The sequence below is a fragment of the Nycticebus coucang genome, chromosome 10 (genome assembly GCF_027406575.1).
Source record: "Nycticebus coucang isolate mNycCou1 chromosome 10, mNycCou1.pri, whole genome shotgun sequence".
Taxonomy (NCBI): Eukaryota; Metazoa; Chordata; class Mammalia; order Primates; family Lorisidae; genus Nycticebus; species Nycticebus coucang.
Window position 1 is genome coordinate 36,492,992 of NC_069789.1, and position 24,504 is coordinate 36,517,495.

The 24,504-nt window shown below is 44.0% G+C and overlaps 1 protein-coding gene across 1 annotated transcript in view; it reads right to left on the reverse strand.

The window, feature by feature from the left end:
- Positions 1–1,254: 1,254 nt before the first annotated feature.
- Positions 1,255–24,504, reverse strand: part of LOC128596394 (PHD finger protein 3-like) — a 76,790-nt gene continuing 53,540 nt past the window's right edge. Inside the window, 5 exon segments of the mRNA XM_053606042.1 lie at positions 1,255–1,821; positions 4,115–4,181; positions 7,655–7,846; positions 8,371–8,478; positions 8,686–8,791. Coding sequence (XP_053462017.1) covers positions 1,255–1,821; positions 4,115–4,181; positions 7,655–7,846; positions 8,371–8,478; positions 8,686–8,791 — 1,040 coding nt within the window.

Genomic DNA, 24,504 nt, shown 5'->3' on the forward strand with positions numbered 1-24,504 from the left:
AGGCACCTGCCACAACACCTGGCCCCTTTTCGGTTGCAGCCATCATTGTTGTTTGGCAGGCCCGGGCTGGACCTGAACCCACCAGCTCAGGTGTATGTGGCTGCCGCCTTGGCCGCTGGAGCCATAGGCACCAAGCCTCAATTCACTATCTTTATCTAGAAGTTTGCCTTCTATTTCTTTCTAAGTTAATGAGTTAAGCTGTTTAGGAAATCATTTAGTTCATTTTGCTTTTTAACTTTATTGGCACAAAATTGTTCAGACATTTTCTTATAATGCTTGTATCTCTGCTGTGTTTGTAGTTATATTTAATTTAATTCTGCTTATATTTTACTTGTGCTTTCCTCTCATTCTCTCTTAGGTCAAATTTTGTTAGGGTCTGTCTGTTCTATCATCAGTGTTTCAAAGATTTTGCCCCAATTTAGAGAAGACTTGGGTTATTGCCAGGATGGGACTTTGTTTTTAACTCTTTTTGTTTGTTTTTCAGCTCAGGGCTAGAACACTTAAAGTGGTCACAAGTCAAGGATTGTGTGCTTTACAGGATCACATTCTATTTCTAAGTTGTTTTTCCTCTAAGAATAAAGCCATCCCAACACTTCTATTGAAATGGAGGGGAATATGTATGAGGGTGGTGGTGTTTGACCTTGAGCTACCCTTGTTAGTGACATCTGACTAATACAAACACCATGCTATTAGGGGAGGAGAAACCCCCTTTAGAAGCCTTTATAGGTCCATAGTGAGTAAGGTGCTAGCAACCACAAATAAGACTGCAAAGTAATGGTTTCATTTTATTCTCTTACACTTTCCAAAGAATTCATAGGCAGTAATCAGTAGAATGCATATCAACCATAAATTCCTCACATCAGAACTATTTTAATATTTGAAGTGGATTCCATTGCTGGTGATTTTAAAACCACAAACACATACCACCTGTGGTCTGCATGTGGTAATGGAGAAATGAAGAACAGGACGAGTTTCTGCTGAGATCTAATTCTCAGCACACTGCAGGTGCCCCTCTCCCAGAGACCCGCCTTTCTGGCATGGATACAGGTGTCTGCCTCAAGCGATAATTTTTTTCTGCCATCTCTAGCATTTTATATATGTGACAATCTCTTATATGAGGAGTTATTTATGTGGCACTTTGCAAAGTGCTTTAAAAATACAATTGCTATTCAGTTATTCCTTACAAGCTCCTTGTGAGGGAGGTTGTATCTACACATCAGGCTTTAGGGGATTGGGAAGCGCAGAGCTTCTCGCTTAGGTCCCACAAGAAGTCGCAAACAGGAATCTTGGTTGCCAGCCCAGGGCTGCCTGCAGGCTCTGCATATCTCTATTTGTGCTGGAAGCTTCCTCTGCAGGAGTCATTTCCAATTCAAATGGAAGATTTGCAGCAACAGAAGGAATGAGAAACAGGATAACTTTTATTTGATCAGACCACAGGACACCCAAAGATTCTCCCCACCTGTGCTGCGAGTCCAGAAGCTGTGGGACGTAAGAGTCCATCCCTATAAACAATGATTTTTCTGAGGACACTCTTCTGGATGGTCCATGTGGACTATTGTTCTCATTTAGATAATTACTGACTACACAGAACCAGGACAACAGTGGGTCCTGCCCCAGTACTCCCAGGGTTGGATAGGAGGGAGCTAGCGATGGTGCCCTTGGTCCCTGAGAGCCAAAACTGCTCCTGACATGGGGTTGAGGCTGGAGGCAGGACACGGTGACCCCCACAAGGGCAGGCCCAGGGTGGGTTTGGAAAGAGTCGAACCCTGGACTTCCTGACAGCAGCTGCTCTCTTCCCAGAGCCTCTGGGGCTTGGCCTTTCTATAGGAGCAAAGGACAGATGGCTCCAAGCAAGCAGGGGCTGGAGAGCAGCTGCGGTTCCCTGGCTGGTGCTACCCCTCTGGGTATAGGAACTCACAGGTCCAGTGCTCACCTGGTCTCCCTGAGCTAGCAGTCTCAGAGTTGTGCTGGGGAGAGAAGAGAGTGTCCCTGCTGCCTCTGGGATCCCAAAGGCAGAGTGGGGAGGTGGGGCATGAGGGAAGATGGACACAGAGACCTCCCAGTCCAGGAAGTGCCACCCCCCACACACCTCATTTTGTCTGGTGCTCACAGGATCTTTGTGCAGCCACCAGCATTGACTCCATTTTATAGACAAAGAAGCCAATATTCAAAGTAATTATCAACTTGGCCAAGATTATACAACTAATTAAGAGTGGGGAGTGGGCTCATTAGCTTCTCTAATGAGCTGAAGTACCTGTGCAGTTCTCTCCAGGACTTTAGGTGTGAAACGATTGTCTTGCATTTCTTCTGGCTCAAATAGTGTGCGGCCTTCTGGGAGGCACCACCTGGATTCACCCCAGAATTATCTGTGGCAAAGTCCATTTCTGATCTCCACGCTTGACCTGTCTCTGGTGAAGTCTGGATCTTCTCTCTGGTTTTCTGGGAGAGGCTAAGTGTACTGAGAGAGATTGTGGGTAAGAGGCCACAGGGCCGCTGAGATCAGTGCGGTTTTGTCACAAGTGCAAGCTGAAGAGGCTGTGACATTTCAGTAAGTCTCCATCCACATCTTGAGGAAAACAGGGATGTCCCTGCCCACAGGTCCTGCTGGGGAGAAGCTCTTCTCTGATGGTCTGGCAATTTGCCTCTGAACGACTGTTCTCTCCCTTTGAAAGCCATTTGGTTTTAGCTTCTCTGAAGGGCCCTGTGTGAAGCAACTGTTTTAACTCAAGAGTTTTCTCCTCCATTTCCTCAGGAACATGAACAAGGCCCTAGTTCTATTTCCAGATCTGAGGTCGAGACTGGTAAAGGCTCTCATCTCTGCAGGGACAGCTTTGTTCCTGGCAGTGGCTCTTCTCCTGCAGGGTTCTCCAGGCTTCTACTGCCTGGGCAAGTCAGTCTCTTGCACAACTTGAGAACAAGATAATGATGAAGCTTGGAAATGGCTCCTTTACTTGCGTTGTTGGTCAGCTTTACCAGCCACGTCCCGAACAAGAGGGAGGCAGAGGGCGGCTGGTTCTTGGTGACTGTGCGGGGGCTCCTGCCCCAGGGTTAGAAATATCCTTTTTTTTTAGGACATTGGGACTGAGTTGAGTGAGCACTGGTCCTTGTCAGCTTTGGGATGTTTTATTTCTTAGCTTGCATCTGCTGAGCACCACCTGTATGTAGAGCCTTGGCCTAGGGCTTTAGGAGAGAGCAGAGTCATGGTGCTGTGGCAGATATGCTCCTTTCTTGGGCCATACACAGGACAGAGGCTGGAAGTGCCCCCATCTTGATTCAGGAACCAGCAAGGGGGCTTGCATGAGGTCACTGGCTATCCTGCCACTTTGAGGGGACCAGGCTGACACTGAGGATAGTGGAGTAGAAAGCCGGAAGGCAACAGATCCTTGATGACATCATCACCCAGAATTAGCCAAGGCTAGAACTTCCAATTTCTAGAATTCTTAACATGTGAGATTAATAAATGTTCTTATGGTTGAAGTACTTTCAGATGGGAGATTCCGTATGTGCATTTGAAAGCACCATAAGCGATACACACACACAAGACAGAATCTGCCCCCGTAGGACTTTAGCTCCCCAGGCACACGGAGAGCATTTACCAACCTATGCGACAGTCATCATTTACAAAGGGACTTTATTTTATTAAAAAGATGTGTTCACAGAAACTGTGTGATACAAATTATAATTCTCCTTTGATTTCATAAATGTTTCTAAGATACTTTCCCTGCATTCATAATTGGTATTAAACCTGTAATAGCTCCTAACACGTTGAAGTTTCTTTCTTCTGTTTTGACAGGTGGTAAATATCTGGAAATCCCTACCATTAAAGTGAGCTATTTTGTAAACAAGGTATTCTTTTTACCTAATCAGTATTCTTACTTTAATTTATCTCTCTGGTAATTTTGGATTTTGGAAATAACAGCCCTAAGGAGAGGTCCAGTTTGGGTCCCAGCTGAGTACCAGAGGCTATGATCACGTCTCCTACTTCCAAAGACCCGACTAGGGTAAGTTACGTTCATTCCTTCATAACTCCAGATGTTTATTGTAGCCTTAGTTGCTGTAGATGCAATGGGATCTTAACATGGTGCTGTGCTTGAAACTCCTAGATAATACTTACATCATTCAAAGGCAGAGGGGAGACTATCCACAGAAATTCAGGCATTTCTGCCTCAACCTCTTCATACCTAGTGAGGGCATCAAAGGGTTATAGTTGAACATCAGACAGTGACTTTTCAGAGAGAGGGTTCCTGATGAACCTCTCTCCTATTCAAGAGGTCTAGAAGCCCAAAGTTCTGAACACCCGTGTTTGCAGAGTGGTTGGTATGGTTTAATTGTGCCAACTGGATGGCCTGAAGCTAGATTAGGAGGCCAGTGCAGAAGCCAGGCCATTCTTTCTCCTCTGGGATGGCAGCCAGTGCGTGAGCTCTGGGCAACAATTTTTCTGGTGCGTTCTCTATTTCCAGTCAGTCTTCTGCCTCAGGGCTGCCGGGCAGCTGCAAGCATCAGCGGCAGTTTTTGCAGGCTTCAGATACCACGGCAGCACCTTCCTGACCTTAGGGACCACTGCTGGAATTCTATGGTGTGTTAGTGGTGGTACTTCTGAATCTCTCGCCTCTGGCTCTTCCAGCAATTGGACCAGCACCCAGATTTTTGAGAGAGGGGACAGCCTACCAGATGGCTCTCACTCTGACATCAATTGCCAGTTTGGGAGGTTCCAAAAACTCCTGAAATTATTTGCTAGAAGGCCTCACAGACGCACAGAAAGCTGTTAGACTCACAGTTAGGATTTATTACAGGAAAAGCACACAGATTAAAATCAGCCAAGGGAAGAGCCCAGGAAGGTCCAAAATGTGGGGTTTCCAATCTCCACACTCCAAGGTCAGGATGCATTAGCCTCTTGTCAGTGATGTGTGACAACACTCATGGAATACTGCCAACCAGAGAAGATTTCACTCTTTCATCTTTTTAAATTAAAATAATAAGCTAGGCATGGTGGTTCAAGCCTATAGTCCCAGCTGCTTGGGAGGCTAAGGGAAGAGAATCAGTTGAGACCAGGAGTTTGAGGCCAGCCTGGGCCACATAGTGAGACCCTAGCTCAAGAATAATAGTAATAATAATAATAATAATAAAGTAAGTTCTATTTTCTTATCTCAACCTCAACTAATATAAGTGATGGGAGGTACATCTCCTTCACCTCAGGTCAAGGTGGAATGGCTTGAAGTAGACCACCCAGAAAGCTCAAAGGGGGGGGCACACTGGACCAGGGCCTGAGTCCCCCACAAGTTTTTGCTGCACTGGATTGGCCTGCACTCTGGGGGTCTGCTAAGTGACAGGATGTGGGACCTTGGGCCATATGTGACAGAAGGTCAGCTCCATTCTCGGGCCTGTCTAAGGGGATCTAGGGGCAGACAGAGCTCAGCTGAAGGGAGCTGGAGGAATCACCAAGGGCTAAGGGCTGGGGACAGAGTGAAAAGGCAACCTGAATGGAGACGCTGTCATGCCCACCAAGGGAAGGGCGCCAGCTTAGGGTATTTCCAGAAAAGCCCTGAAAATGCATAAGAGACAAAATCCTCCCTAACTTCAGAGAGAGTTGATTGAGTCATAGATTCTTGGGGTCAGTCAGCCGTTGCCATGGTAATTCTGCTAACAAACTATCAGAATCTAGTGGCCTAAAAGAAGCAGTGTTGACTCTGACTAATGGATCTGTGGTTGGCTGGGTGCCGCTGCTCTGGGCTGAGTTTAGCTGGGCTTGACTATAGCCTTCAGGCTGAGTCTCGTCTGCTCCCAGTCCCTTTCCTCCTCCTTGGGGTGGTGGACCAGGGCATGTTCTTCCCACAGTGAGAGACAGGCACACAAGGGTCAAGTCCAACCACTCCCACTGGTCAGATGAAAGTCAAGAAGGGCTACAGAGCATGGCCAAATGTGGAGGTTAGATACCATGAGAGCAGAGGGAAGAACTGGGACCACTCAGTTGGCTTTAGTACCATGTACATCTTTTAGTCCAAACTTTATCAAAGGTAAAGATAGTGTCTGCACATGGTAGTTCACACCTGTAATCCTAGTACTCTGAGGGGCTGAGGCAGTAGGATTGCTTTGGCTCAGGAGTTTGAGACCAGCTTGGGCATCCCTACTAAAAATAGAAAAATTAGCTTGGTGTCATGGTGTACACCCCAGCTACTTTGGAGGCTGAAGCAGGAGGATTGCTTGAACCCAGGAGTTTGAGGTTGCTGTGAGCTATGATGATGATACTTCTGCACTCTGCTTAGGGCAACTGAGTGAGACCCTGTCTCAGCAAAGACAAGAAGATAAAGATGGCCTCAAGTTATTCACTTTGTGTGATCTACCTTCTCAACCAAGCTGGAGGGACTGCTAGGCTGCTGCTGGGGAATGCTAGTCCTCCAGAACCCTGGACTTGGCATCAGGAGTTCTCAGCCTTGCTCTGTGGAATGATTCAAAAGAAAAGGGAACATGAGACACCTGAAATTTTCTGGGTCAGGACTCTTGTCTGTGAAATCCAAGGGCCTGAGCCTCTCCAGCTAAAGTCAGTGCTGGAGGTCATGGTCAGGACCGACTTCTCATCTGGGTTACTTGGGCACTGAGGAGGTTCTGTGCTTAGTTTTACAGTCTGTTGTTGCCATCTTGAAATTCTTTTTTTAAGAAAAAAAATTCTCTAATTTTTTTTTTTGTAGAGACAGAATCTCACTTTATCGCGCTCGGTAGAGTGTTGTAGCGTCACAGCTCACAGCAACCGCCAACTTCTGGGCTTAGGCGATTCTCTTGCCTCAGCCTCCTGAGTAGCTGGGACTACAGGCACCCACTACAATGCCTGGCTATTTTTTGTTGCAGTTCGGCCAGGGCCGGGTTTGAACCTGTCACCCTCGGTATATGGGGCCAGCACCCTACCCACTGAGCCGCAGGCATTGACCAATTCGGAGTAATTTTTGCATGAAGGGTCCCATGTTTTCATTTCACAGCAGCCCCCAAAATTTATGTAGCCAGACCTATCCATGGGGGTACAGGTTTCCTGAAGATTTACTGATGCAATTATAGCCCTAGAGAGTCTGCAGCTCACGGTCACGTCATTCATTCTGCAGTAACAATAAAGATTATAGCCGTCATTCATTCAGTGCCCACTAGGGGCCAGGTACTGAGCAAATAAAGGCTTAACAAACAGCATTTTAAACTCATGCCAACCTGCAAGCTTTTCAGATAATGAGACTGAGTTTCATTGTTGGCATATAACTCACCCAAAGTTGCATAGCCAGGATTTGATGCCCAGCTTTGTGTCACTCCCAAGCCTTTCCATCAGATAATTTTACTATTCTGTGCCAGGAACTGCGTGGAGATCTGGGGAGGAAGGGGTAAGTCTCTGCCCTGAGGGAGTTAAGCATCTTAGCAAGTACCTGCACAGAACTTCCTGTGTTATCAGACGATGTTCTAAGCCATTTACACATGTATATGTTAATTCACTTAATCTGTGCAGAAGCAATCCATTGCGGTAGATACTATTGTTAGCCCCATTTTATAGAGGGGAACACTGAGGAACAGAGAAGGTAAATAATTTGTCATAGTCACATGGCTGGAGGATGGCAGGCCAGGGAGGCTGTGTAAAGAGCCACATGCTTAACTGCCTGCTCGCCTGGGCTGCTGTGGTTACCTTGGCCAAGCCAGGCCTCTCCTTGTTTTGGCGATGAGGGAAGACAATAAAAGAATGGTCGAGCCCCTTCCAGAAGTTTCTGGTCTGCATTCTGGGGATTCAGATTCTGGGGCAGAAATATCGCTGAGAACTGGACTTAGATGAGGAGAGTTTATGAGCTCCAAAGTGGCCCCTGCAGCGTTTCGGGAGGTCCTAAGGAGAAGCAGTAAGCCTAGACTGGGGCAGTGGAAAGGAAAGGCTGTTTTGGGAATCTGGAAGGACGAGTAGGAATTAGCCAGGTAGGGAAGATGTGGAAGGGGCAGTCAGGACAGGACAAACATGGCTCTGAGCATTTAGGGGACACACGTAGTTCAGAATGGCCAGAGGGAAGCTGCTGAGGGTCCTTGGCAAGAGATGACTAGAGAGAGAGTTTACATCTTATCTGAAGAAACTGAGTCTTGGCAGGGTGGCATGGTTAGGGCTGCCTTTTAGAATGCTTGCCATGGGATTGAACTGAAGGGGAGACAGAGGCTGGGGCAGAGACCCAGATAGGACACATGGGGGCCTGAGGTGGGGTAGCCCAGGGTGCAGGTGTTCTCAGGTGCCCCCCGTGACAGGGAAGCAGGCTCTGCACACTGCAGGGGGAAGCCCCCGTGTGCCCGAGACCAGAGCCATCTGCTCCAGAACAAACTTGCTGCTCTTTCTTGCGTCTCAGTCCACTGGGGTGTATTTCTCACCTCTCTTCCCAGCAGATGGTCTGCTGCTGCTGTTCACTTTCCAAGGAAAATCTCTCCATCCAGCCAGATCCTGGGTCTGGTGGGGCTACTTGTTCCTTCCCAGGGAAGCTAGACCCAAGGAAGAGTGTGGCTGGGTCAAGCTGACTTCACCACTCACCTGTGCACCTGCATGAAACAACTGCCTTGCGCCAGCAGCCGTGCTCACAGAATGAGGTTCATTGTAACAGTGTCCTCACAAAGACATAACTGGGAGCAGACATTACAATCAAGAGAGCTGGGGTTCCTGGCCATTTCCTCCCATATTGACATTGGTACCAGGGAGCTGATGGGCACGTCTTTACTATTGGTCGGGGAGTCAGGGTCTGCTTGGAATGTGAAGCCAGACTTTGGCCAAGGACAGCCAGCAGGTTGGGAGTGAGGGCTGAGGGAGGGAAGGGAAGCAGAGCCCAGTGGATGAAAGGCAGGAACAGGCTGCAGAGGAGGCAGGAGGCAGGTGGGAGCCTTGTGGCTGGAAGTGCCGACCCTGTGGCTCCCTGCAGAGGTTATGAGCTGGATAGTTACATCCAGAGGAGGGTTGGGGTCCTCTCCAAAGGGTCCTAGAAACCCAGACAGACTTGAAGTTGAGCTCCTTGAGGGGATTAAACCTCCATGGAGGCATCCTCAATGTAGATCTGTGTTGCTGGCTGCCCCTAAGACTGACTGAGCCTGCCTGGGACAGGCTCTGGGCTGGAGTTTACAGTGGACTTTGAGCTAACCCTTCTGGAAATAGCAGAAACCCTTTTCTTCCCCAAATCTCCAACACCTCCAGCTCCCAGGCATCATCTCCAGGCATCTCCATGCAGAGAAAGGGGACCCCACCTCACTTGGGAATGCGACATGTCTCTTATCTGTCTCCCTGCAGGTGCCCACGGCCCCTGTGACTGATGGCTATGTCTCTTCTTCCAGATGACCTGCCTGGGACAGGGAAGGGGAAGAGAAGAGGAATACAACTGAAATCATTTTACCCTCTGTTTCTGTAGCAGCGGTTCTCAACCTGTGGGTCACGACCCCTTTGTAACAATGAAAATACATCCTGCATATCAGATATTTACATTATGATTCATAACAGTAGCAAAATTATAGTTATGAAGTAGCAACGAAAATAATTTTATGACTGGGGGGACCACAACATGAGGAACTGTATTAAAGGAACTGTATTAAAGGTCGCAGCATTAGGAAGGTTGAGAAACACTGTATAGCTTTTTTCCTGTGGGTAAAGATTGAAGTAAAGTCAATTGAAAGCAAAAGTCAGTAAAATTAAACAGAAAATCAGACTGTGCAAGCATTAGGTTTCTTATAGGAATATTAATTCAACTTAACGGTGGTGTTTGGGCTGGGTAGTGCATCTGATAATTGGGGGGCCTGCAGGATTGCTGTATTCACAGTGCAATCTTCATCATTTCCTATCACAGGCATTTATAAAATAGTTTATGAGTCTTCTTGCCCAGGTCACCATTGTAAATGAGAAGTTATTCCTGAAGGATCTTATCTAGTACAATAAATGGATAAAATTATTGAATTTATTAACATCTACATTAAAAAGTCTGAAAAATTGAGTTCTAATTAATCAGCTTGCAAACAGCTACCCCCAAGGATAAGATAACAGACCCTTTAGCAACAGCTTGTGATTTGAGACATATTATTTTTTTAAACAATAATAATATTTTCACAGCAGCTCATATCTGAGCAGTTCAAAGCCATTCCAGAAATGTTAATTATTTAAAGTCTTACTCAAACCGAAGCAGATAATTACTATTTTCTTGGGCCTTGTAATGAGGAAGTGGTGCTGAAAGGGAAGGGTGAGCGCCTTTGCCCAAGGTCGTGGTACCGCCTGTTAGAAAGAGAGAAGCAGGAAACATGGGCAGTTGTCTGACCTTGGTCCCACTCTGGCCTTGAACCCTCTGGCTTTCTGGTTCCTGCTCTGTGCTTTGTGGCCAGCCCTCCTCCTCCTGGCCACTCATCCCCATCTTGGTCTACAACTCCTAGCATCACTCTGTTTTCACATTTGGGGTCCTGTGTTGGGATAGTGCAGTCCTAGACTGTGCCATCACCACTGAGCCTGCCTTTATTTACCAGCCTTTTAGGGATCTGTTCCTGGACCCCAGGTCCCTGGACTCCAGGTACTGCAGCAAGAGGGGATCCGGGTGCCCAGGTGTGCTGTCATGCTCCCCCAGATGGTCTGTCACCTGCCAGAAAACCTGCCAAGAGCCCTGGGTTGGCCCTGTAGCCTCTCACCATGGCTTCTGCTGGTCGTCCCGTGTGTTTGGCCTTTAGAGACGTGTCGCCTCTCTGCTTCTGCAGAGACTCTGGGCTCTGACATACTGGTCTTCTAGGCTGCCTTCCTGGGGCCGAGTCCTTCTCTGCAAGGGCACTGGGCCTGGCCTCTTAGCTCTCTTGAGCTTTGCTAGGCACTGGAGGTACCTCCCTTGCTGTTAGGCAGAGACAGGAACAGAAGGTCAGAGACCTCACTGCCCTCCCTGCTTTGAAATTGCCATGTAGAGCCCTGAATCATTCACACACTCTGGAAGGCCAGTCAGCATTGGAGGTCAGTTTGTGGGAGAGTGACTGGGTAGCCATGCTCATAATAATAATGGGTCTCAGAGCATCCTCACATAGGCTATCTCAGCTCACTGGCTCCCAGCCTCTGTGAGGCAGGAGGTGGCAGGCAAGATCAGTCCTATTTTATAGGGAGAGAAGGGAACAGTTTTTGAATAATTGTGTTGGGTAATTTATATACACTATCTCTTTGGATTCATTTTGATGTTAGTTTTTCTTTCTTTTTTCTTTTCATAAGAAAATTGATGCTGTTAAGAAATGCAGCCAATGTTATACAGCTAGTAAATGAAAAATTGAGATTTAAGCCTGGATTATCTTTCTCCACACCTGGGCCTTTTCTGGTGGCCTCCACAGATTGTGGAGGATGGGTCCTTAAAAAGGCTAAATAAGTCTCTCAGAGTATTGGGTCAGTGGAACGGGGACAAGAAGCCCAAATTTGGAACTGCCAGCTCAGCCTTCTGGCCTCTGCCTGAGGGTGAGGCTAGGACCTGCATTGTCACCTCATAATCTGGCCAACAGTGGGGTAGGGAGCTCAGGACTGACTTCAAGGGAGGCTCCTTCAACCCTTCTCTGTTTGGGGATGGATCTGGCCCTTGGGCTCCTACTCACGCAGGTGCAGAAGGATGGAATGGGGGTGGGGTAGTTTAGCCTTTATCATAGCCATCAACTCCCTGTAGTGGAAATAATCAGGCTCCCACTCTGTTTGCTGTGAACTAATTAACTCTCCTACCCCGAAGCCATTCCCAGAGCCCTTCCTGCGCTAATGAGCTGCAGCTCTGTGGTGGCAGTAGTGGTTGTGCCCAGGGTGGGAGGGGGTGACACAAGGAGCAATCCCAGTGATTCCTCCTGGATGGATTGGGAGGAGGGGCTGGGGCCCAAGCCCATCCTTGACCACTGACCTCTGCTTCAGGGATCGGCCTGTACTAGACAGGGACTGAAGTGACCTCTTAATTTTGCTGATCAGACATGCTTTCTTTTTTTTTTTTATTGTTGGGGATTCATTGAGGGTACAATAAGCCAGGTTACACTGATTGCAATTGTTAGGTAAAGTCCCTCAGACATGCTTTCTTAGTGCCCACTCATCCTCTCCTTCATTTGTCTACCTGTGTGAACTTGGTGCATCACTTAATTCTTTCTCATTTTCCTTAAGCTGGGCCCACTGGGTCACGCCTGTAATCCTAGCACTCTGGGAAGCCAAGGTGGGAGGAACATTTGAGATTAGGACTTGAGACCGGTTTGAGCAGGAGCAAGACCCTGTCTCCACTAAAAATAGAAAAATTAGCTGGGTGTGGTGACACTCACCTGTAGTCCCAGCTACTTGGGAGGCTGAGGCAGAAGGATTGCTTGGGTCTAGGAGCTCAAGGCTGCAGTGAGCTATGATGATGCCACTGCACTGCAGCCTGGTTAACAGACTTAGACTCTGTCCCAGAAATAAAAAAAAAAAAAGGAATCCTACCACATAGGATTGTTGGGAGAATTAAATGAGATAATGTGTCACACCATTTAGACAATGCCTGGCATATAATCTGTGCTCAGTGAGAGCTAGCTATCATTGATATCATCATCATCAATATTATTTACAACCTCTCTGAACTTCCATTTCCTCAGCTATAAATGTGTAAGTTACATATCTCCATACTCACAGGACTCAGTGTTGGGCCAGATTTGAGCACCGTTCTTTACTCAGATCCACTAATAGCCTATATGCAAAACCTTGGGAACACAGAAGTGAGGCAAGGCCTCTGCGCAGGAGATCACTGTGGGGGTGGGGCTGGAGGCAGGGCAGTAACTATAACTGTCTGTCAACTGAATCACTATCCTTGAAGCAAAGGATAGTTTTTGTCTCATCAATAGAAAATTTAAATTCTACAAATAAACAGGTATAGGCCCAGATTAAAATCCCTCAAATGTGGGATGTGCCATTCAAGTATAGTCATTTTCTTTATCTGTGATCACATTTGACCTGCTCACTATCCCAGGCATCATCGTACTCACTTAATCAACAGGGAACACACAGCCATTTCTGTGCAGACCTGAGTTGTGGCTATTATCAGTATCGCTTCATTCTTTATAAAGTATGCATCCCCACCCTCTACCGTCAGAGGGAAGGAGAACCCCTGAGAGCTGCCTGTGACAGGCAGGAGAAGGGAGAGAAAAGGGAATTTGGTCTCTCATTCATTCTCCATTCAACAACCAGTTGCTGAGGACCAATATGTTGCAAGCTCTCTGAGGTACCTTGGGCCAGCTGGTGTCTCTCAAATGATTCCAGGCATGAGAAATAAATCTGGGCCCTGAAATTGCCAGCAGAAAGGACTAGACAGATAGAAGTTTGGGTTAGAGGACTTACAAAATTTCCACCCTCCTACCTAGGGACCTGAATGCCCCCTGCCCCCCCATGCCTTCTGAGCCACTTACTTTCACCAGGAAAGGAATATGGTAGACTTTTGATGTAAAAGAGAGAGACACATAAAGACTTTGATTATTTTTTCTTCCATTCTTGAGATACTTTACTAAGAAGGATATGTTCCAGCTCCATCCATGTAAACATGAAAGAGGAAAAGTCTCCATCTTTCTTTAAGGCTGCATAATATTCCATGGTGTACATATACCACAATTTATTAATCCATTCGTGGATCGATGGGCACTTGGGCTTTTTCCATGACTTAGCAATTATGAATAGGGCTGCAATAGACATTCTGGTACAAATATCTTTGTTATGATATGATTTTTGGTCTTCTGGGTATATGCCCAGTAGGGAAATTGCAGGATTGAATGGCAGCTCTATTTTTAGATCTCTAAGTATTCTCCATATATCTTTCCAGAAGGAATGTATTAATTTGCTCCCACCAGCAGTGCAAAAGTGTTCCCTTTTCTCCACATCCACGCCAACATCTCTGGTCTTGAGATTTTGTGATATAGGCTAGTTTCACTGGAATTAGATGATATCTCAAAGTAGTTTTGATTTGCATTTCTCTGTTGATTAAAGATGATGAGAATTTTTTCATATGTCTGAAGACCATACGCCTGTCTTCTTCAGAGAAGTTTCTCTTCAAGTCCCTTGCTCAGCCTGCGATGGGATCCCTTGTTCTTTTTTTGCTAATGCGTTTGAGTTCTCTGTGGATTCTGGTTATTAAACCTTTATCGGAGACATAACCTGCAAATATCTTCTCCCATTCTGAGGGCTGTTTGCTTGCTTTACTTACTGTGTTCTTGGCTGTGCAGAAGCTTTTTAGTTTGATCAAGTCCCAGTAGTGTATTTTTGAAGCTGCTTCAATTGCCCCGGGGGTCCTCCTCATAAAATACTCGCCAGACCTATTTCTTCAAGGGTTTTCCCTGCACTCTCCTCTAGTATTTTTATAGTTTCATGTCTTAAGTTTAAATCTTTAATCCAATGAGAGTCTATCTTAGTTAATGGTGAAAGGTGTGGGTCCAGTTTCAGTTCTGCAGGTTGCCAGCCAGTTCACCCAGCACCATTTGTTAAATAGGGAATCTTTTCCCCACTGGATGTTTTTAATTGGCTTGTCAAAGATCAAATAACGGTAAGTAGCTGGATTAATCTCGGTTCTCTATTCTGTTCCAGACATCTACTTCTCTGTTTTTGTGCCAGTACCATGCTGTTTTGATCACTATCGATTTGTAGTAATGTCTGAGGTCTGGTAGCATGATTCCTCCTGCTTTTTTTTTATTTTTTTTTTTATTAAATCATAGCTGTGTACATTGATATGATCATGGGGCATCATTCACTAGCTTCACAGACCGTTTACCAAGTTTCACATATACCCTTGTAAGATGCACCGCTGGTGTAATCCCACCAATCCCCTTCCCTCTACCCCCCTCCCCCCTCCCTCCCCTCCCTTTCCCCTTTCCCCTATTCTTAGGTTGTAACTGGGTTATAGCTTTCATGTGAAAACCCTAAATTAGTCTCATAGTAGGGCTGAGTACATTGGGTACTTTCTCTTCCATTCTTGAGATACTTTACTAAGAAGAATATGTTCCAGCTCCATCCACGTAAACATGAAAGAGGTAAAGTCTCCATCTTTCTTTAAGGCTGCATAATATTCCATGGTGTACATATACCACAATTTATTAATCGGATCGATGGGCACATGGGCTTCTTCCATGACTTAGCAATTATGAATTGGGCTGCAATAAACATTCTGGTACAAATATCTTTGTTATGATGTGATTTTTGGTCTTCTGGGTATATGCCCAGTAGAGGGATTACAGGATTGAATGGCAGATCTATTTTTAGATCTATAAGTGTTCTCCATATCTCTTTCCAAAAGGAATGTATTAATTTGCATTCCCACCAGCAGTGCAAAAGTGTTCCTTTTTCTCCACATCCGCGCCAACATCTCTGGTCTTGGGATTTTGTGATATAGGCTAGTCTCACTGGAGTTAGATGGTATCTCAAAGTAGTTTTGATTTGCATTTCTCTGATGATTAAAGATGATGAGCATTTTTTCATATGTCTGAAGGCCGCGCGCCTTTCTTCTTCAGAGAAGTTTCTCTTCAAATCCCTTGCCCAGCCTGCAATGGGATCCCTTGCTCTATTCTTGCTAATGTGTTTGAGTTCTCTGTGGATTCTGGTTATTAAACCTTTGTCAGAGACATAACCTGCAAATATCTTCTCCCATTCTGAGGGCTGTTTGCTTGCTTTACTTACTGTGTTCTTGGCTGTGCAGAAGCTTTTTAGTTTGATCAAGTCCCAGTAGTATATTTTTGAAGCTGCTTCAATTGCCCTGGGGGTCCTCCTCATAAAATACTCGCCCATCCCAATTTCTTCAAGGGTTTTCCCTGCACTATCCTCTAGTATTTTTATAGTTTCATGTCTTAAGTTTAAATCTTTGATCCAGTGAGAGTCTATCTTAGTTAATGGTGAAAGGTGTGGGTCCACTTTCAGTTGTTTACAGGTTCCAGCCAGTTCACCCAGCACCATTTTTTAAATAGGGAATCTTTTCCCCACTGAATGTTTTTAATTGGCTTGTCAAAGATTAAATAACGGTAAGTAGCTGGATTCATCTCTTGATTCTCTATTCTATTCCAGACTTCTACCTCTCTGTTTTTGTGCCAATACCATGCTGTTTTGATCACTATTGATTTGTAGTATAGTCTGAGGTCTGGTAGCGTAATTCTTCCTGTTTTGTTTTTATTTCTGAGCAATGTCTTGGCTATTCGAGGTTTTTTCTGATTCCATATAAAATGAAGTATTGTTTTTTCCAAATCTTTAAAGTATGACAGTGCAGCTTTAATAGGGATTGCATTGAAATTATATATTGCTTTGGGTAGTATAGGCATTTTAACTATGTTGATTCTTCCCAAGCATAGCATGGTATGTTTTTCCATTTGTTAATATTTTCAGCTATTTCTTTTGTTAGAGTTTCATAGTTCTCTTTATAGAGATCTTTCACATCCTTTGTTAGATAAATTCCCAAATATTTCATCTTCTTTGGCCCTACTGTGAATGGGGTAGAGTCCTTAACTGTTTTTTCAACTTGACTGTTGTTGGTATATATAAAGGCTACCGATTTATGAATGTTGATTTTGTAACCTGAGACGCTGCTGTATTGCTTGATCACTTCTAAGAGTTTTGTAGTAGAGTCCCTAGTGTTTTCCAGATATACTATCATATCATCCATGAAGAGTGAAAGTTTGATCTCTTCTGACCCTATATGGATACCCTTGATCACCTTTTCTTCCCTAATTGCCGTGGCTAAAACTTCCATTACAATGTTGAAAAGCAATGGAGACAATGGGCAGCCTTGTCTGGTTCCTGATCTGAGTGGAAATGATTTCAATTTAACTCCATTCAATATGATATTGGCTGTAGGTTTGCTGTAGATGGTCTCTATTCAGTTTAAGAAATGTCCCTTCTATACCGATTTTCTTAAGTGTTCTGATCATGAAGGGATGCTGGATATTATCAAAAGCTTTTTCTGTATCGATTGAGAGAATCATATGGTCTTTGTTTTTTAATTTGATTATGTGCTGGATTACATTTATAGATTTACATATATTGAACCAGTCTTGAGATCCTGGGATAAAACTGACTTGGTCATGATGTATAATTTGTTTGATGTGTTGCTGGATTCTGTTTGTTAGGATCTTGTTGAATATTTTTGCATCAATATTCATTAGTGATATCGGTCTATAATTTTCCTTTCTTGTTGGGTCTTTCCTGGTTTGGGGATCAGGGTGATGTTTGCTTCATAGAACGTGTTAGGTAGTCTTCCTTCTTTTTCTACCTTTTGGAACAGGTTGAGTAATATAGGTAGTAATTCCTCTTTAAAGGTTTGGTAGAATTCAGACGTGAAATCATCTGGTCCCAGGCTTTTCTTTTTAGGGAGGTTTTTGTATGGTTGATGCTATTTCTGAAATTGATATGGGCCTGTTCAACATTTACACTTGATTCTGGCTAAATCTTGGAAGGTGACGTGCTTCCAAGTATTGGTCAATTTCCTTCAGATTTTCTTATTTCTGAGAATAAAGTTTCTTGGAATATTCATTAAGGATTTTTTTGATTTCTGAGGAGTCTGTTGTTATTTTGTCTTTGTTGTTTCTGATTGATGAGATTAGAGATTTTACTCTTTTTTTTCCTGATTAGGTTGGCCAGAGGTTTATCTATTTTATTGACCTTTTCGAAAAACCAGCTTTTTGATTTATTGATCTGTTGTATTATTCTTTTGTTTTCAATTTCATTTAATTCTGCTCTGATTTTGATTATTTCTTTTCTTCTACTGGGTTTAGGGTTGGAATATTCTTCCTTTTCCAGTTGGTTGAGATGTCCCATTAAGTTGTTAACTTCCTCTCTTTCCATTCTCTTGAGGAAGGCTTGCAGTGCTATAAATTTCCCTCTTAGAACTGCCTGTGTGGTGTCCCAGAGGTTCTGATAGTTCGTGTCTTCATTGTCATTTTGTTCCAAAAAACTGGCGATTTCTTTCTTAATCTCATCTCTGACCCATCTATCATTCAGCATAAGGTTATTTAACTTCCATGTTTTTGTATGAGTATGCAGATTCCTTTGTTACTCAGCTCAAGTTTTATTCCATGATGGTCCGAGAAGATGCATGGAATAATTTCTATTCATTAAATTTACTAAGGTTAGACTTGTGACCTAAGATGTGATTGATTTCGGAGTAAGTTCCATGGGCTGATGAGAAGTATGTGTATTCAGTTTTGTTGGGATGACATGTTCTGTAGATATCTGCTAAATCCAAATGTTGGATGGTTAGGTTTAAATTTAAGATTTCTTTGCTCAGCTTCTTGTTGGAGGATCGATCCAACACTGCCAGAGGAGTGTTGAAATCTCTGACGATTATGGAGCTGGAGGAAATCAAGTTACTCATGTCTGTTAGAGTTTCTCTTATAAATTGAGGTGCATTCTGGTTGGGTGCATAGATATTAATAATTGAGATCTCGTCATATTGAGTATTACCCTTAACAAATATGAAGTGACCATTCTCGTCCTTCCTTACTTTTGTTGGTTTAAAGCCTATTGTATCTGCAAATAAAATTGCAACACCTCCTTTTTTCTGATTACCATTTGCCTGAAATATGGATGACCATCCTTTCACCCTGAGTCTGTATTTGTCTTTTAGGTTAAGATGTGACTCTTGTATGCAACAGATATCTGATCTGAGTTTTTGTATCCAGTCAGCTAACCTATGCCTCTTTAGAGGACAGTTTAAGCCGTTCACATTAATGGAGAATATTGATAAGTCTGGTGAAGTTTTGGGTATCGAGTTTTTCAAAAGTCCAGTGGCCATTTTTAATCCTTTCGCCAGTGTGGAAATTGGAGTTTGATCCGAAGTTTCTGAGTGAGTTTACGTTTGTGGTATAGGATTTGATTGGTCATTATGGAGGATAGGTCTGAGAATATCCTGAAGAGCTGGTTTGGTTGTGGCAAATTTCTTCAACATATGAATGTCATTAAAGTATTTAATTTCTGCATTATAAATGAAACTCAGTTTAGCTGGATACAAGATCCTGGGTGGAAAGTTATTTTGCTTTAGGAGATTAAAAGTCGGTGACCACCCTCTTCTGGCTTGAAAAGTTTCAGCAGAGAGATCTGCAGTCATTCTAATATTCTTCCCTTTGAAGGTAATGGTTTTCTTTCTCCTGGCAGCTTTGAGGATTTTCTCCTTCATATTAACTTTAGTGAAGTTAATTATGATATGCCTTGGGGATGTCTTATTGGGGTTGAGTCATGGTGGGGTTCTGAAGCTGTCTGCTATCTGAATTTCAGAATCTCTAGGTATGTCTGGAAAATTCTCTTTCATAATTTCATGCAGAAGGGCCTCTGTGCCCAGCGAGGCCACTTCATCTGTTTCTGGAACCCCTATGATTCGGATATTCACCTTCTTCGCATTATCCCAGAGCTCTCTGAGAGAGTGATCTGTTTTTGCTCTCCATTTCTCTTTCTCTTTGAGAGTTTGGGAGCGTTCAAAGGCTTTATCTTCGATGTCAGAAATCCTTTCTTCTGCTTGCTCCATTCTGTTACTGAGGGATTCTACTATATTTTTCATATCTTTGAGGGCTGCAAATTCTTGCTTCAGTGTGTCTAAGTCTTTGGTGGTTTTGTCTTTAAATTCATTAAATTCTTGAGACAACTTTTGAATTTCTCCTCGAATTCCTAATTCCACTTTGTTAATCTTATATGCAATCCAAATTTTGAATTCGATTTCTGACATCTCAACCAGTTGTTTATGAATGGTATCTTAAATTGCATCTGCCATATCTTTCCTTGGGTTGGTTGATCTATTCTGGTTATTCATGTTACCAGAGTTTTTCCACTGATTCTGCCCCATGGTTGTTTTACTCCCTCTGATTTTTTCCCCTGGGGCTTTGTTGAGGGTCTGTACAGTGTTGTGGCCTGAGAAACTGGTGCCCTGTCTGGTGTGGTGGGGCTAAATCGTTCTGCCTTGTTTTCAGCTGGTTTCTGTTCCACCCTAGTGAAAAAGATACTTTGGATTGAAGTCTCAGCTGTGGAGAAATATCAGCAATTAAGTCACCCCACCCCCCACCGGCAAACAATTGGAAAAGAAAAATCAAATCTTCCTACCACTGTGCACCTAGGGCACCACCTGATTTGTCCTCAGGTGATTGGTTCAGTTCAAAAATGTCCAAATCAATTGTCTCAGTCTTCACCTGTCTCAGGTGAGAGAGTTTAAGAGGTCTCTGGGAACTGTGTCACAGGGGTCTGGTGACTACTCTGGTGTGGCTTGATCCAGTGCTGCCTGGAGTCAGGAGAAGCCACCCAGCCTATAAATCAGTCTGGGAAGATTGCTGCCTCCTTCCCCACCTTTCACCACTTCACACCCAGTCACTGATAGCCCTGCAGTTGGCTGACCCAGTTGCCTGTAGTGAATCGGTACTCCAAGAGTTTGTACCTGCCTGAATCACAAGCAAGTCTGCCAGGCCACCGTGCTCTGCCTCTCTCCAGCAGGAGGAGGTGAGGCCTGATAACCTCGGGCACTTGATGAAGGTTGAGGGGTTTTCACTCAGGTCCAGTCTCGCCCCTGATTAATGTTACTGACAGAACAGAACAGAACAACTCTGTGTTTCCCCTGCAGAAGAGAAGCTGAATTGAGTTCCAAATCAGCTTGTCTTTGCTCTTGTATTGTCTATAGACGATGGTCTATAGGCTGACGATGCCTTGAGGGCCAGGTGCGTCTTCGGTTTAGTAAAGTGGACCTCTGGGTCAGCCCCGCCCTGGGAGTTTCCCTGGTTTGCAAGTTGGAGTTGCCTCAGGTAAACTCAGAGTCTCTGGTTGCCCAGGGAGACAGGGGTTGTGGCTTCAGAATATTCTGTAGTGAGCCATATTGCTGGCAAAAGAGGGCTGCTGCCTTATGGCTCAGGCAACCGTTGCTCCGGTGTAGCTCCCCTCCAGCCAACTGTCCTCTCTCCGCTCCCGTATCCCAGAGTCTGCACCGACCGGCTGCAGCCCAGCACTGTCTACACCCCTCGAGCAATTGCGCAAGAGTCTGGACCCCTGGGGGACAGGCCTCCAGACCTTGGAGCGAGAGCAGAGGGGAGTGCGGGGAGCGCTGGAAGCCTGGGGTTGCAGGCAGAGAACACACACAGCTTTACACAGTTTTATGCCTGGCTGTATTGTCACCAAAAGACAGCTGTCGCACTGTGCCTCAGGGAACTGCCACTCCGGTGCAGTCCCCTCTCCGCCGACTGACCGGGACTGGCCTCCAGACCCCAGTGTGAGCGAAGGGGAGCGCTGGGAGCTCAGAATTCCAGGTAGAGACTATGTACAGTTTATGCAGTTTCATGCCTGGCAGGAGGACGCCATGGCACCCTAGTAGGGGATGTAGGTCCAGTTTTTAGAGGGTCTGTCCCGTGGTGTGTAGTGGGAAGACCTTTGAACTCTGCCTGGTTGTTTGTGGGGCACTCTGAGCCGTTCTCATGGCAGAGGGGACTCCCGTCTGCTTGGTGATGGATTTTGTACCTTTTGTTTGTATCCTTGTGGTCGCAGCTTGCCTCAGCGGGGTTGACGTGCGTTCTACAACCTTCTCTCTTAGTGCAGCTCAAATCCACTAGGTTACTTGCTGAATTTTTGTCCTTTAACTCTCCTTCTGAATGGGAGCCTCTGTGGAAAGCTGGCTTCAGTCAGCCATCTTGTCTGCTTCCCCAACCTGCTTTGTTTTTATTTCTGAGTAATGTCCTTGCTATTCAAGGTTTTTTCTGATTCCATACAAAACGAAGTATTGTTTTTTCAAGATCTTTAAAGTATGACAGTGGAGCTTTAATAGGGATTGCATTGAAATTATTTATTGCTTTGGGTAGTATGGACATTTTAATGATGTTGATTCTTCCCAGCCATGAGGATGGTATGTTTTTCCATTTGTTAACATTTTCAGCTATTTCTTTTCTTAGAGTTTCATAGTTCTCTTTATAGAGATCTTTCACGTCCTTTGTTAGGTAAATTCCCAAATATTTCATCTTCTTTGGCCCTACTGTGAATGGATATAGTCCTTAATTGTTTTTTCAACTTGACTATTGTTGGTATATATAAAGGCTACCGATTTATGAATGTTGATTTTGTAACCTGAGATGCTGCTGTATTCCTTGATCACTTCTAGGAGTTTTGGAGTAGAGTCCCTGGTGTTTTTCCAGATATACAATCATATCATCTGCAAAGAGGGAAAGTTTGATCTCTTCTGACCCTATATGGATACCCTTGATTGCCTTTTCTTCCCTCATTGTGGTGGCTTATACTTCTGTTACAATGTTAAAAAGCAATGGAGACAATGGGCAGCCTTGTCTGGTTCCTGATCTGAGTGGAAATGATTCCAATTTAACTCCATTCAATATGATATTGGCTGTGAGTTTGCTGTAGATGGCCTCTATCAGTTTAAGAAATGGCCCTTCTGTACCAATTTTCTTAAGTGTTTCTTAAGGGATGCTGGATATTATCAAAGGCTTTTCCTGCATTGATTGAGAGAATCAATGTTTGTGATTCTTTGTTGTGGTCTTTGTTTTTTAATTTGTTTATGTGCTGGATTACATTTATAGACTTACGTATATTTAACCAGCTTTGAGACCCTGGGATAAAACCAACTTGGTCATGATGTATAATTTGTTTGATGTGTTGTTGGATTCTGTTTGTTAGGATCTTGTTGAATATTTTTGCCTCTATATTCATTAGTGGTATTGGTCTATAATTTTCTATTCTTGTTGGGTCTTTTCCTGGTTTGGGGATCAGGGTGATGTTTGCTTCACAGAACGTGTTGGGTAGTCTTCCTTCTTTTTCTATATTTTGGAACAGGTTGAGTAATATAGGTACTAGTTCCTCTTTAAAGGTTTGGTAGAATTCAGACGTGAAACCATCTGGTCCCAGGCTTTTTTTTTAGGGAAGTTTTGTATGGTTGATGCTATTTCCGAACTTGATATGGGCCTGTTCAGCATTTCCACTCAATTCTGGCTAAGTCTTGGAAGGTGGCATGCTTCCACGTATGGGTCAATTTCCCTCAGTATTTCATATTTCTGAGAATAAACTTTCTTGTAATATTCATTAAGGATTTTTTTGATTTCTGAGGAGTCTGTTGTTATTTCATTTTTGTCGTTTCTGATTGATGAGATTAGAAATTTTACTCTTTTTGTTCTGATTAGATTGGCCAGAGGTTTATCTATTTTATTGACCTTTTCAAAAAACCAGCTTTTTGATTTATTGATCTGTTGTATTATTCTTTTGTTTTCAATTTCATTTAATTCTGCTCTAATTTTGGTTATTTCTTTTCTTTTACTGGGTTTAGGGTTGGAATATTCTTCCTTTTCCAGTTGCTTGAGATGTCCCATTAAGTTGTTAACTTCTTCTCTTTCCGTTCTCTTGAGGAAGGCTTGCAGTGCTATAAATTTCCCTCTTAGAACTGCCTTTGTGGCGTCCCAGAGGTTCCGATAGTTCGTGTCTTTATTGTCGTTTTGTTCTTAATTGGTGATATCTTTCTTAATCTCATCTCTGACCCAGCTATCATTCAGCATAAGGTTATTTTACTTCCATGTTTTTGTATGAGTACGCAGATTCCTGTTGTTACTCAGCTGAAGTTTTATTCCATGGTGGTCCGAGAAGATGCAAGGAATAATTTCTATTCCTTTAAATTTACTGAAGTTAGACTTGTGACCTAGGATGTGATCGATTTTGTAGTTGGTTCCATGGGCTGATGAGAAGTATGTGTATTCAGTTTTGTTGGGATGAAATGTTCTGTAGATGTCTGCTAAATCCAGATATTGGATGATTTGGTTTAAATCTAAAATTTCTTTGCTCAGTTTCTTATTGGAGGATCGATCCAACACTGCCAAAGGAGTGTAGAAATCTCCGACTATTATGCAGTTGGAGGAAATCAAGTTGCTCATATCAGTTAGAGTTTCTCTTATAAATTGAGGTGCATTCTGGTTGGGTGCATAGATATTAATAATTGAACTCTCATCAGATTGAGTATTCCCGTTAACAAATATGAAGTGACCATTCTTGTTCTTCCTTACTTTTTTTGGTTTAAAGCCTATTGTATTTGCAAATAAAATTGTGACACCTGCTTTTTTCTGATTACCATTTGCCTGAAATATGGATGACTATCCTTTCACCCTGAGTCTGTATCTGTCTTTTAAGTTAAGATGTGACTCTTTTTTTTTTTTTTTTGTAGAGGCAGAGTTTCACTTTATGGCCCTGGGTAGAGTGCCATGGCATCACACAGCTTACAGCAACCTCCAACTCCTGGGCTTAAACATTTCTCTTGCCTCAGCCTTCCGAGCAGCTGGGACTACAGGTGCCTGTCACAACACCTGGCTATTTTTTTGTTGCAGTTCATCCGGGGCTGGGTTTGAACCCTCCACCCTTGGTATATGGGGCCGGCGCCTTACCGACTGAGCCACAGGTGCCGCCCAAGTAGTTACTCTTGTGTGCAACAAATATCTGGGCTGAGTTTTTGTATCCAGTCAGCTAACCTATGCCTCTTTAGAGGACAGTTTAAGCTTTTTACATTGATGGAGAATATTGATAAGTCTGGTGAAATTTTGGGTATCGAGTTTTTCAAA